Source organism: Leptonychotes weddellii, chromosome 14 (genome assembly GCF_054177405.1).
Source record: "Leptonychotes weddellii isolate Sample4059 chromosome 14, ASM5417740v2, whole genome shotgun sequence".
In the NCBI taxonomy this organism is placed as follows: Eukaryota; Metazoa; Chordata; class Mammalia; order Carnivora; family Phocidae; genus Leptonychotes; species Leptonychotes weddellii.
Genome location: NC_138382.1, coordinates 75220512 through 75233945, shown reverse-complemented (window position 1 = coordinate 75233945; position 13434 = coordinate 75220512). Strand labels below are relative to the sequence as shown.

The following is a 13434-nucleotide window of genomic DNA, read 5'->3' as shown; positions in this document are numbered from 1 at the left end:
CTCCCATCTGAGGGACAGAGGAACTGAGCAGGAGCGACCCGCCCCCAGTCTCAGAGAAAGCCGGTCACTGAGTCGGACTGGGAGCGTGTGGCCCTCCGTGGAGCCCCGGGCCCCTGCAAAGACGTAGGGAAAACGGAAGTGTGCTGAGGGGCGAGGGGCAGGGGCGGGGTAGGAGGGGGATTCTGTGTTTGTCCCAGTTCCGGCCAGTCGAGAGCCTGAGCCTAGATGCCAAGACAGAAGATGGGACCAGCTGTTTATTCAACAAAAGCCTTTTATTCAGTCAAAAATCAACCATTGGGTTTATTCCGCAGATATTAAAAAAATGGATAGAGGGCAAGGCTTCCCATCACTGTGCCCTTATGCTAATTAACTTAATTAACTTGCTATCCCGGGCGGGGAGGAGAGGGGGCAGACCTAGAAGAGGGGCATCTGGGAGACACGCTGCCAAAAATGCGGGGCTGGGGCCCAGAGCCCGGGTGAGATCGGAGCCCCCTCCTCCACTCCCCCGCCTCCCGCTGCCCCCTCCAAGCTCCTGTTTGGCCTGTGGGGGGCCCCCACATGCCTTTCCAGCTCCCCGCCACCAGGGGGCGCGCCGGCGTCCCCTTGGATCGCCAGACGCGGAGGCGAGGCTGCGCGGAGAACCGGGTAGCTTTGCGCTGGGCGCGCAGTGGGGCTTAGCTCCAGACAGAGGCTGCCTCTCCCGGGGGGCCAAGGCCCCCCCAACCTTCCTCCCCTCAGAGAAAAGACAGGTTCCCGAAAGCCCAGGTGTGCCTGTCGTCTAGGAAGTTGGCTGTCAAACTGAAAAGCATTTCTGGGGAAAGGAGGACACGCACGTTTGCCTCGACGTTACTTAAAACGTTGCCTGGTCAAATGTCGGGAACTTTGGCTTCTCCTCAGGGCCATCAGCACAGAGTGGGGAGCGGACGCCGTGAGGAAGAGGCAAGGGCCGCTGCTCCTGGGCCAGGGGACGAGGAGAGAAGGGTCGGCGGAGGGACGGAGAGCCTGGCATCCGGTGGGTCTGGAACCCCCAGAGAGCAGCATGTGACCGGCCTGGGCCTCGGGTGGAAATCGCTGCTGGGGACAGAGGCCCACAGCTGCTCAGGATTCCAGATCTAGAGGCCTGGTGAGAGGAGGAGACAGAACTGTCCCTGCCCGGCAACCTCGGGCACAAACGGCCAAAGTCCAGCACCCCGCCAGGAAGAGGGCTGGCCCTTCCGGCAGCTCGGGGCTGTCCCGGGGCATGGACCCAAGGTGCGCCTGAGCCATGGGGCCACAGGACGCCTGCTAAGGCCAAAAGCCACACCCGTGGCTCCAAACCAAAAGGTCAGAGGGCAAGAAGGTGGAAGGAAGGCCTCGTGGGCAGATGCTCATAGACGCCTGGGAATTGATGCCCGAGCTGGGGAGGGAGGGGGGCGGGGGGAATCCACACGTATAAGCCTGGATGATTCTGAGCCGCAAGTCCCTTACCGAGATGATGCCTTTAGCATGGGGTGCTCGACAGCTCCTCCCCACTGGGCCAGAGACGCAAATCGAGGCTCAGGCAGAAGCCAGAGAAGTAATGTGACATGCAGAAGGGCCCCCCTCTCCCCTCCTCCAGCCCCAAGCCACCAAGTCAATCTCCTGCCCGAGGGTCCTAGGTCAGAGCCAGGATTGGGAGGGGGAGTCCTGGGGCTCCTGAGCCAGTGGCCTGAGCAGGAAGGTGACTGCAGGGGCCTTGAGGGGCCCAACCTGCAAAGTCACCTGTGAAGATCAAAGCGCTCCCAGTACCTGCGGAATCTGGGGCTTACAGTAGAGGTGGGGGACAGCCACGGGCTCTGCTGAGCAAGAAGGGAGTCAGGGACTGGCTGAGCAGTCCAGCCAGCGGGAACGGACATGCAAGCCCCACGCTGGCTGCTCTGGGTTAATTAGCAGTCGCTCTGGCCTCCTGGGAAAGTGCAAAGTGAAGACCAAGGACAATTCAAAGTGAGAACCAAGGGCCAGCTTTTCCTCTCCTGGGGCTGGAGTAAGCAGGGAGAGGACAGGCTGCTGACTTTGCAAAGAAGCAGGAATTCTAGAGTCAGGCCGGGCCCTAGGTAGTCTGGGAGGCTGCCTCCCATACCAGAAGCCTTCCTTCCATGAGGACTAGTTCTGGGCCAAAAAGACAGTTCAAGAGTCCAGGAGGGACCAGGAAGAACTGCAGAGAGAACCAGGTAGGTCATCTGACCCCACACAACACAACCAGCAGCTGCCATGTCCCCAAAGACTTGTGCCAAGAGACAAAATAGTGACTCAAACAGATCTCGTGTCTGTTGGGGTCTGGCAAACTTAGCCACAGACCGCAGAATCATAAACTGTAAAAGACCCAGCCTTATGATTGTACAGTGTCAGCAAGGAAGCGGACCTTCCGGTTCAAGAAGCCCAAGCTTCCTGGTTCTGCAGCTGGGGTAGCTGGGGCCCAGAGAGGCCTGGGGCCTGCCCACAATCACAGAGCAGAGCCAGCTGCAGGTTCCTGGCCTCTGGTCCAAGGTCATCTGACTTTCCTGGTGGCAGTTCCAGGGCCATCCTGTCTCGGTGGCAGGTGGGGTTAGAAGCTTCCTATGAGCGCATGTGGGCCATAGCCTCTAGGAGCAGCCACTACCGAATGGGATTGCCTGTGCCCCTTCCCTCCCGCCCGCCCTCCCAGCATCTGAGCTGAGAGAGGGAAGGGAAGGAGGATGCTCTGTGGTCTACTGGACAAGGCAGACTGGCAGGCAGAAAAGCAAGTGGGAGAGAACTGAGCGACAGTTTTCAAAATCCACCACGGAGGGAGAAAGAGCCCTTCCTCTGCTCACCTGCTTGCAAAGAGTGCCCTCCTCCCCTTTCCTAATGTACCCAGTCCTCCCTTGTTGGCTCCCAGGCTCCATGCTGCTGCAAACACCAAAGCAAGAGTTGAGAAACCAAAAGATATCCCCTGTTTGTCCTCAGAAAAGATGCTGTGGACCCAGAGGAAGACACAGGATGGGGAGTGTGGACAGGAAGCAGAGAAAAGGGGTTCAAGAGGAGGCATTTGGGCTGGGGGTGGGGGGAAAACAGTGCATTAGCCGTTTAAGAAACCCACTCTTCCCCCTCTCCAAACATCGAGCACAGTATCTGGAAAAAAAAAAAAAAAAGAGAGAGAGAGAGAGAGAGAAAAAAAGTTTTTTGGCTTCTTGGCCGCTGCAGGCCACCATCCTCCCAAGCGCAGGTGGGCAGGTGGGCGAGGGCGTGCACATGTAAACGGTAGGCCCCGCATCCCTGGGAGCTTTGGACACACGAGGCAGCAGCAACAGTTAACAACCAATAAATAAAAGATATCAATTATATATGTATAAAAAAAACTCACTTTCCCCACAAAAAGCACAATACTGTTATCACAAAAAAATCATCATCATCATCATCATCATGAATCATCCTAGCCACGCAGGTGGTTTCGCTGCTCGAGGATGGGATGACAAATAACGTTAATCAGGTGGGCCCCCCTGACACCCCGAGCGCACCGTGGCCGAGGCCGTGACTTCCGTGGCCTCTCCAGCTGCCGAAGGACGGCCGAGGCGGGAGGCAGTGTTCTCTGAGGTCAACGGTAGCTTTCTCCCCATCTGTCAGTCTGTACCTTCTAGGACAGAAGGTAGTTTTGTTTTGTTTTTTTCTTTTTCAATGTTTGTTTGAAATAAAAAAACAAAAGCACACGCGCAGGAGAGCGGGAGGGACCCAGAGGCTGCCTGCGAAGCAGCCGAGTCCTTGGTTTTGCAGAGGGCTAGAGCCTTTTCCGTTTCGTGTTGGTTTCTGGACAAGCAGAGGTGGTTGGCAATTGGAGCCGGTGGCTTCAGGCGGTGGTGGGTGCAGGGCTGGGGGGAGGAGAGCCGGGCCTCGTGGTTCCAGGGCAGCCCGGCTGGGTATGGATGCGGAGAAAGGCTGGGTGGACACAGGAGGGTGGTGTTGGGGCGGAGGTGGCCTCATGGCACGGGAGGAGGTGAGTGGTTCCCAGGCATCTGGAAGACACAAGGAGGTGAGACAGGTGCAGAGCTGGCTGCCAGGGACGCACCCCTACAGGGCTGGCGGGAGAGTCAGTGAGGGCGCAGGGTGGCATTCTGTCAGAAGTCCTAAAATTCAATGTGCATACCCTCTGATCCACCCATTTGGTGCTTAGTATTCATCCTTAAGAAATAAATCAGGTGGGGGCACCTGGGTGGCGCAGTTGGTGAAGCGTCTGCCTTCGGTTCAGGTCATGGTCCTGGGGTCCTGGGATCGAACCCCGCATCGGGCTCCCTGCTCGGCGGGGAGTCTGCTTCTCCCTCTGCCTCTGCCTGCTGCTCCCCCTGCTCATGCTCTCTCTCTCCCTCTCTTTCTGTCAAATAAATAAATAAATCTTAAAAAAAAAAAAAGAAAGAAAGAAGGGGTTTGCCTCAGTAAAATCATCTATAATAGCAAAATAAAAAGGGAGGGAGCAACTCAGTGTCCACTAACAGGGAGCTGGTTGGATACACAGGATGCAGCCAGAGCAGCACGTGATGGGCAACCACTGAGTTGGCATGGCATGGCCAACAGGCTCAACGGGATGAGTCATCAGGGAAGCGCAAAGAAAAAGCACACTAAGACACCACTTCACACGCACTAGGGTGGCTCTCCCCAGAACACAGGGAAACAAGTGTTGGTGAGCGTGTGGCGAGCCCGGGACCCCCAACTCTTGCTGGCGTAGGCAAAATGGTGCAGCTGCGTGGAAAACAGTCTGGTGGTTCCTCAAAAAGTTAAACACAGAGTTACCACAGGATCCAGCATTCCCACTCCTAGGGATAAACCCCAAAGAACTGAAAATCGGGACTCGAAGCCACGGACACCCACGTTCATGGCAGCACTGTTCACAGCTGTCAAAAGGTGGAAACCCAGATGTCCACCAATGGATGAGTGGATGAACAAAATGTGCTCTGTCCATACAGCGGAGCACGACTCAGCCGTAAGAAGGAACGAAGTCCTGACAAGCGCTACAACATGGATGGACCTGGGAAACATTGCGCTGAGTGAAAGGAACCAGACAAAAAAGGCCACAGATTTCACTTCTACGAAATGTCCCAGATAGGCAAATCCACAGAGGCAGAAGGCAGGCTGGGGCTGCTGGGGGCTTAGTTGCAGGGGGGATGGGGAGAAACTGTGTAGTGGATTTGGCATTTCATTTTGGAGGGATACAGATGTTTTGAAACTAGACAGAGGTGGTGGTTGCACATCGTTGCGAATGTACAAAATGCCACTGAATTGTTCACTTGAAAATGGTTCATTGGAACCCACCCTTCCCCTTTGGGACGGGGCACCCTGCTGGCTCAGTCACTAGAAGCTTGCGACTCTTGATCTCAGGGTCATGAGTTCAAGCCCCATGATGGGTGTAGAGCCTCCTTAAAATAAATAAATATTTTTAAAAAAAAATTTTTAAAAACAAAGTGATTGATTTTATGTTAGGTGAATTTCGCCTTGATATATTTTGGAAAAAAGGCATGGAGGACCGTCCTGTCTGTTGGCGTCTGCGCCATCCACAGATCCTTCCCATAACCTGCTCCGCTTAAATCCCATGTCCCTGCTCCCCCAACTGCACGGGCGAAGGTGTCGGATCCAAAAGAGGCCATTTCCCAGATCTGTGTGAGATGACCTGAAAGCATCATCTGGGTCAGTCAGAAGCTAGGTGGCGGTGGCCCTGGAGGAGTAGGAAGGCCCCACGGGACCAGAGTTTGGGTGGCCGCCGCAGTGCAGGTGGGGGGAAGAGTCACCCAGGGAGAGGACTGTGTCCTCTCAGCCTTCCGTCCCCATGCCAACCCTGGGGCGCTTGGCTGAGTTTCTCATCACATGCTTTGCCTTCTGTGGCAATCTGTGAACCCTTACGATCCGCAGTGTCGTGGTGAAAACCGCAAATATGATGAAACTCACCAAATGCATTTAAATCCATAAATTCATGATTATATGTTTAAAAAAAAAAGCTATTGGTCACCTCAAAAGGATATTAGAATCCAACTCATTTTGAAAACTGAAACGGAGGAAGAATTGAGTATCTATCCTGCCTTTCCAATTAAAAACTAGGTTTTAGAGTAACAAAATAGTTGACGAGGGGAAAGTTCCCTGTGTAGAAGCAACCGAGCCACAAACAAAGAAGGACAGACAGCTTTAGAACGTCACCTACAGAATGAATGAATGAAGCAGTCATCACCACCCGACCTCATGAGCTACCTGGTGGACACAGGCAGCCCCACTTAGGAGGTGTTCTCGACGAGGTGGACCAAACTGAGTGCTGGGCAAGCCTGTAGATCTAACTGCCCATTTCCCGGAAGTACAGGGAACCAAAGAACATGTGAGAATTACCACAGGGGCGCAATCCACAAACCGCAGATGGAGGAGACTCTACAGAACGTGTTTCTCAACAAATAGCAAGCCAAAAAGGGAAGGGGAAACAGATTAAAATAAACTTGAGAGACCTATCAACCAATTGCAATAGGTGGAATTTATTCAGATTTTGATTCCAATAAACAAAAACCCGTGAGGTAATAGGAAATGGGAGTACCAGCTGCAGGGTGGGGGGTATTAAGGCATTAGTACTGATTTTTCTACTATTATGGATTTTGTAAAAGATTGTTATCTTTTAGGAATACATTTTGAAATATTTATGTATGAAATGATAGAATGTCTTGAATTTGCTTCAAATTAACCCACTCCGAAGGTGCATATGGAGGGTACAGACAGTACAAGATTGGCAGCGAATTGGTGATTCTGAAGGAGGATGGTCAGTAATGGGATTACACCATTCCTTCCACCACTGCTTGTGAATACGAAGTTTTTTTTAAAAACCCACTTCAAGATTTCCAACAGCCTAAGTGTCCCATAGCACAGGACTGGGTAAATTATGGCCCAACTATACAACAGAATACCATGCAGCTATTAAAAACGATGGTGTCGAACCACATTTTTACTGATGTAGAAAATAGGCAGGATCTCTGTTCCTGGGTGGCTCAGTGGATTATGTAACAGTAACTTATCGAACAATTAGGATACATCAGGAATCTGAGAAGGCAAATCAATCACAAAAATGATGGAACACAAGTTGGATCTAATTACTATCCAGTAGGTTCTAGGACAAGCCTGAGAACAGGAAGAGGGCAATTTTGGGGACGAGCTATAGAAAGGTTGTCTGAAAAGCTCATCATGGAAATAAAGTAACATCTTCTTGGCCGCCATGTTGCTGGTGAGGCTCAGATGGGTGTCTCCATGCATGGTGTTAAGGAAAGTCTGTGCAGCCACAGCATGATGTGAACTTTGTGCCAAGTTGGGTAAAACACGTTAAAAATCTTTTTTCTTGGGGTGCCTGGGTGGCTCAGTCAGTTAAGCAACTGACTCTTGATTTTGGTGCAGCTCCTGATCTCGGGGTCATGAAATCGAGCCCTGCATTGGGCTCCACACTGGGCGTGGAGCCTGCTTGAGATTCTCTCTCTCCCTCTCCCTCTGCCCCTCCCCACAGCTCGTATGTGCTCTTTCTCTTTCTCTAAAAACAAACAAACAAACAAAACACCTCTTCTCTTAGTGTTGAGTCTCCAAAAGAAAACATAAATGTTTCCTATAAGTTGTTCATAAAAAAAAAAAAAAAAAACAACAGCCAACAACATATGGTTATGAACTCATTGTTGCTGAGGAAATACAAACACATGTGTGTTCACAGAAAACCGTAAGGCAGAAACAATTAGGGTGATTGAAAAATAATCACACACCATAAAGAAATTAGCGACACTGCGTGAGTTTTTCTGGGAGGCGGATATATCAAGAAGCTATGTTTGTACCACTTTTTCCACAGCCTGCGGGAGACAAAGCAGCATGTCACAGGAGGCCACTGGTGGTAATTCACAAAAGAAGCCTCTGGGAAATGAGACAATGGACCATAATACGCACCATGAGACCCAGAGCCACATGCCGAGTGCTTCTAAGATCAGAGAAATAACTATGATGGTTTCTTTAGAAACTGTTTTGATTATATACCCCCATGTGACCCAGTTATTTTTCTGAGTGTTCGATTCTTTTTGAATCACCCTGGACCCAAAATGCTCACAGTGGTCATATCTGGGTTATACATGAAGGTTTTTAAAAATAAACTTCTTGTGTTCTGTTTCAACATACTGTCTAAGGTCTCTTCAATGGAAAAGGATTTCTTGTGTAAAATCATCAACAGCAGCAGCCTCACAGAAACTTAAGAATAGCATAAGCCCCCAAAATAAAGTATCAGCAAATCAAATTTATGATACATAAAAACACTAACACACAATGGTGAAAGTAGAGTTTATTCTAAGAGTGCAAGGGAGGCTTAGCATTCAAAAACCAATCAGCGTTATTCATCAGGTTAACACCCAAAAGGGAGAAAAGTCATATAAGCATCCTGGTAGACGCAGAAAATTTTTTTTATAAAACTCAAACACTCTTCGTGATTTTCTAAAAAAAACAACTCCTGGGGGCAGCTGGGTGGCTCAGTTGTTAAGCGTCTGCCTTCGGCTCAGGTCATGATCCCAGGGTCCTGGGATGGGGCGGGCCCCGCACTGGGCTCTCTGCTGGGTGGGAGGTCTGCTTCTCCCTCTCCCACTCGCCCTGCTTGTGTTCCCTCTCTCGCTGTCTCTCTCTCTCTGTCAAATAAATAAATAAATCTTAAAAAAAAAAAAAAAACTCCTAGGAGGGGCCCCTGGATGGCTCAGTTGGAAGAGCTTGGGACTCTTGATCTCGGGGTTGTGAGTATGAGCCCCACGTTGGGTGTAGCAATTACTTAAAATAAATAAACATAAATAAAAAACAACTCCTGGTGAACTAGAAAAGGAAATTTCTAAATCTGATAAAACCTATCAACAGAAGACCTATACCAGACATTCTAATGATAATTACTGAGTTAATTACAACTTAACTAATCTAATAGTGAATTATTATTATTATTTTTTTAAAGATTTTATTTATTTGACAGAGAGAGACACAGTGAGAGAGGAAACACAAGCAGGGGGAGTGGGAGAGGGAGAAGCAGGCTTCCCTGCGGAGCAGGGAGCCCGATGTGGGGCTCGATCCCAGGACCCTGGGATCATGACCTGAGCCAAAGGCAGATGCTTAATGACTGAGCCACCCAGGCACCCCTGAATTATTCTTTTTTTAAAAAGATTTTATTTATTTATCTATCAGAGAGAGAGAAAGAACACAAGCAGGGCAAGGGAGAAGCAGACTCCCTGCCAAGCAAGGAGCCTGATGCAGGACCCGATCCCAAGACACTGGGATCATGACCTTGGCCGAAAGCAGACACTCAACGCGTTGAGCCACCCAGGCTTCCCACTAATAGTGAATTATTGAAAGCTGTCCCCCAAGACCAAGAGTGAGACAAAAATGCTCACCATCGCTACTCCTAAGTGACACTGCACTGGAGGGCCCAGCCAGTGCAAGGAAGCAGGACAAAGAAACAGATGGCTGAAGGACAGGAGAGGAAGAAATAAAGCATGGACAGTCCCAAAGAATTGAAGGTAGATTCTTAGATTTGATAAGTGACGTTAGTAGGACCATTAGATATATCATCAATAAACAAAAACCAACTGAATTTCTAGAAACCAGAAATAAACGGGAAATACAATTTAAAAAAAACAAACCTGAATATCCAGGAATAAATCTATCATAAGATGTAAAAGACTTTTTAGCTGAAATCAATAAAATGTCCTAGAGGAAAAATTTGAAAGACCTAAATGAATGGATATACCATTTTCATGGATTGGAACACTCCACACAACAAAGATGCCAATTCTCCCCCAAAATGAACTGTAGATTCAACTCAATCCCAATCAAAATCTCAATGTGTGCGTGTGTGTATAGAAATGGATACATTCATTCTAAAATCTATATAGAAATGCACATAGCCTAACGTAGCCAAGGCACTCCTGAAAAAAAAGTGATGAGGTATCACTTCCAAGATTAGGTTATGAGAAGATGGACGCCTGCATCTGGGGTTCTCGCTCTCCCTCCCTCCTAGGAAGCTCCCCCTGACAGAAGCCAGCAGCCCTGTGCAAAAGTCCCCACAGTGAGAACAGAGGCTGCCGATTCAAATGAGCGAGCTTGGAAGTGGGTGCTCCCCCACCAAACCTTCAGATGACACCACGGCCCTGGCCAGCAGCTGAGGGTTATCCAGGTTACCTGAGGCTGAGGAGTTTCCTAGAACTTGAGACTTTCCATGCAAAATCTGGGACAGTCCTGGGCAAACAGGGATGGCTGGTCACCTTGCTGACAGCTTGACTACATCCTCATGAGAGACCTCAAGCCAAAGGCCCCCAGCTAAGCTGTGCCCAAATTCCTGATGTCTGTTCTTTTCAGCGGCAGTTTTGAGGTAACCTAGCATTCAGCAATAGATAACTATGACGGCACTTCCCAAAAGGATGACGTACATATGACCAGCTACCCGACGTCCGTGCTCACCAGAGAAAGGTAAATTAAAATTATACCCTGTCACGACACACCCACCAAAATGTGTAAAATGTAAAAGACAGAGAGCATCCAGTGTTGGCCGGGCTGTAGAGCAAATGGAACTCTGAGGCAGTGCTGGTGGGGTCTAAAATTGGGGGGGAGCCACACAGGAAGACTCGAGTAGCCTCTAGTGAACCCGAACACACACATATCCTGGGTCCCACAATCTTCCTCAGATACACACCAAGGGAACGCATCATCGATCCACCAGAAGGCACGTTCAAGAATGACCTCGGCGGGGGCAACACCCCCATTCCTCGCACACAACACGGAGGACAGAACAGAGAGGAGGCAGAAAGAAGAGGTAGGGGAGAATCAGGAAGAAAAAGGGAGGCAGTCCTCTCCCAGCCACAGAGGCCTCTCCTGGCTCTATGGCTCAGCACTTCCAGCAAACCCGACTGGAGGAAACGAGAAACCATATCTGAGCTACTGAACAAGGGAGCCAGAGGGCTCACTCAGGGCTTCCACGGGCCACACCCAGAGGGCGTGCACAGCCCTTGCTCTCCCCGTCCCCCGACAACTATGCTTTTCAAAGCGTTTCCAATCCAGGGAAACTTCTATTTAAGCAAACTCTCGGGCCGAATCTGGGCATATAAAAATGACAAAAGGCGAAAGGCTGTAGCTAATTTGAAGCCTACCTCCAGGCCCTCCTACCAGCTCGGCTCCAGCTGGGCAGACCCCAAGGACTGCCAGGAGACCCAGCGAATCCTAGGTGCCCTGTGACTGGCTTTTCCCCCCCTGCCCCCAACCCCAAGCCCCAGGTTCCCCTCCACTCACCCCGGCTCTGGGCCCTGGACTATACCAGCCCGTCATAGAGGGACAGCGCCTGCACAATGGAGGGGTCTGCCTTCGATCCTTCCTGGAACTCCTGCAGGGTCAGCTTCCCGTCGGCGTTCTGCAAGCAGAGAGAGGCGGCTGAAGGTGGGGGGACAACAAGCCTCCTAGGATAGGGGCCTCTGGCCTGGACCCTGGACACCTGCTCCCCAAGCCCATCCCAGGACTGGCCCGGAGAGAGCTTCCAAATTTAGGTCAGGAAGAAGGCAGCGCACCTCGCTAGGTAGGAGGAGTCAGGCATCAAGAGAGACCCAGGCACTTCCTGGCAAGGTGACCTTGGGTACGTGACCCTGGACCCCTAACTCCATACTTATCATTATCACTGCAATGAATTCCCATAAATGGTGGTTAATCCCCAAGGGCTGAGAGCGCACTGCATTTCTCTGGGGTCACTCTTGCAAGGGCATTTAAACCACTCCCGGAGCAGCCTACACCAGACGCCAGGAGACCCAGTGGAGCTCAAGAAAAAGGGCTTGAGTGGGTCTCTCGGGGTAGTGGTGATTTGGGCCAGAATCCCTGCCTCTGGAGCATCTCTCAGGGAAACTCGTGAGAGCCAAAAAAAAAAAAAGGCCCAGAGAGATGGCTCACTGCGGGCCCTGAAGATGCTACGCGTCTCACACTTGCTCTCAGGGGCTCCTCACGGCCGCCCTAAGAAGACGCACTGCTCTTATCCCCATTTTGCTGGTAAGGAAACTGAGGCTTGGTCACCTCCCTAGGGCCCCATGGCTAGTCACTGGGGAAGGTAGAATTTACACCAGTCTGGGTGGGTGGTGGGCTCTGTTTCCCTAAATAAGGGACGTATGAGTCGGGGAGATTTAAGGAGCGTGTGGCCTTGGCATTAAACAGCATCGAACCGCCCCGTGACAAAGTCAGTATCCCTCGCTCCACACGCTGTGGATGCATCTTTTGATCAACGCCAAGAGACCAGCGCAGTCTGAACCTAGAGGTCTTCCCTGCCTCTCTGACATGTGCTGATCTCAGGCTCTAAGCTTTCAGGGCAAGCACCTGGATCCAACAAGGACATACTAATAAGCCCACTGTCAGGAGCGCCTGGGTGGCTCAGCCAGTTAAGTGTCTGCCTTTGGCTCAGGTCATGATCCCAGGGTCCTGCTCAGCGGGGAGCCTGCTTCTCCCTCTCCCGCTCCCCCTGCTTGTGCTCTCACTCATTCTCTGTCAAATAAATAAAATCTTAAAAAAAAAAAAATAAGGCCACTGTCACTGTAATTTGTGTTCTTTGATTTAAGGCAAGTGATACTGGGCTGCCCTACCATCACCATATCAAATTTCCAATAAATACAAACTTATTTCACTTTAAAAAAAAAGGTTGATATAAACAAGGATTTCTTAACCTGGGATCTGTGGCTAGAATGCAGCAAGTCTGTAAACTTAGATGGGGAAAAAACGAGGTCTTTCTATTTGCTAACTTCTAACTGAAATTTAGCTTTCCATCTACAATGATGGTAGGTGACAATGCCCAAGAGAAACAGCCGCACCTGGGACCTGTGTCAACCGTGGGGGTCATAGGCAATGACGTGCAGGCATCACGTACGCTTGTCACTGCTTTGAAACTGCGGGGTGGTGACACCCACCACTACACCTCTTTATTTAATGCATTCATAAAGAAGCTCACAGAATGCTCTATCACGAATTCTTTTTAAAAAATATTTTGATGTCTGTATTCCAAAATCATTAGCTTCCTTTTTGATCCTATGGATTTGACTTGATGCACTGAAAACTGTTATTCTGAGAAGTCCAGAGACTTCTCCAGTACGTCAAAGGGGTCCAGGTCAAGAAGTAAAAACGGTTAAGAATTTAGCTGGGGAGGGGCGCCTGGGTGGCTCAGATGGTTAAGCGTCTGCCTTCAGCTCAGGTCATGATCCCGGGGTCCGGGGATTGAGCCCCACATTGGGCTCCTGGCTCGGCAGGGAGCCTGCTTCTCCCTCTCCCTCTGCCTCTCCCCCCGCTCATGCTGGTTTTTTTTTTTTTTTAAAGATTTTATTTATTTATTTGACAGAGAGACACAGTGAGAGAGGGAACACAAGCAGGGGGAGTGGGAGAGGGAGAAGCAGGCCTCCCACGGAGCAGGGAGTCCGATGCGGGGCTCGATCC

At 50.5% G+C, this 13434-nt stretch overlaps 1 protein-coding gene across 1 annotated transcript in view; it reads right to left on the bottom strand.

Moving 5' to 3' along the window:
* Window positions 1-253: 253 nt before the first annotated feature.
* Window positions 254-13434, bottom strand: part of NCS1 (neuronal calcium sensor 1) — a 52429-nt gene continuing 39248 nt past the window's right edge. The window contains exons 7-8 of the mRNA XM_081803763.1: window positions 11269-11386; window positions 254-3986 (exon numbers count right to left, since the gene is read on the bottom strand). Of these exons, the coding sequence (XP_081659889.1) occupies window positions 11288-11386 (99 nt within the window). The 3' untranslated portion in view covers window positions 254-3986; window positions 11269-11287. The remainder of the gene's footprint in view (window positions 3987-11268; window positions 11387-13434) is intronic.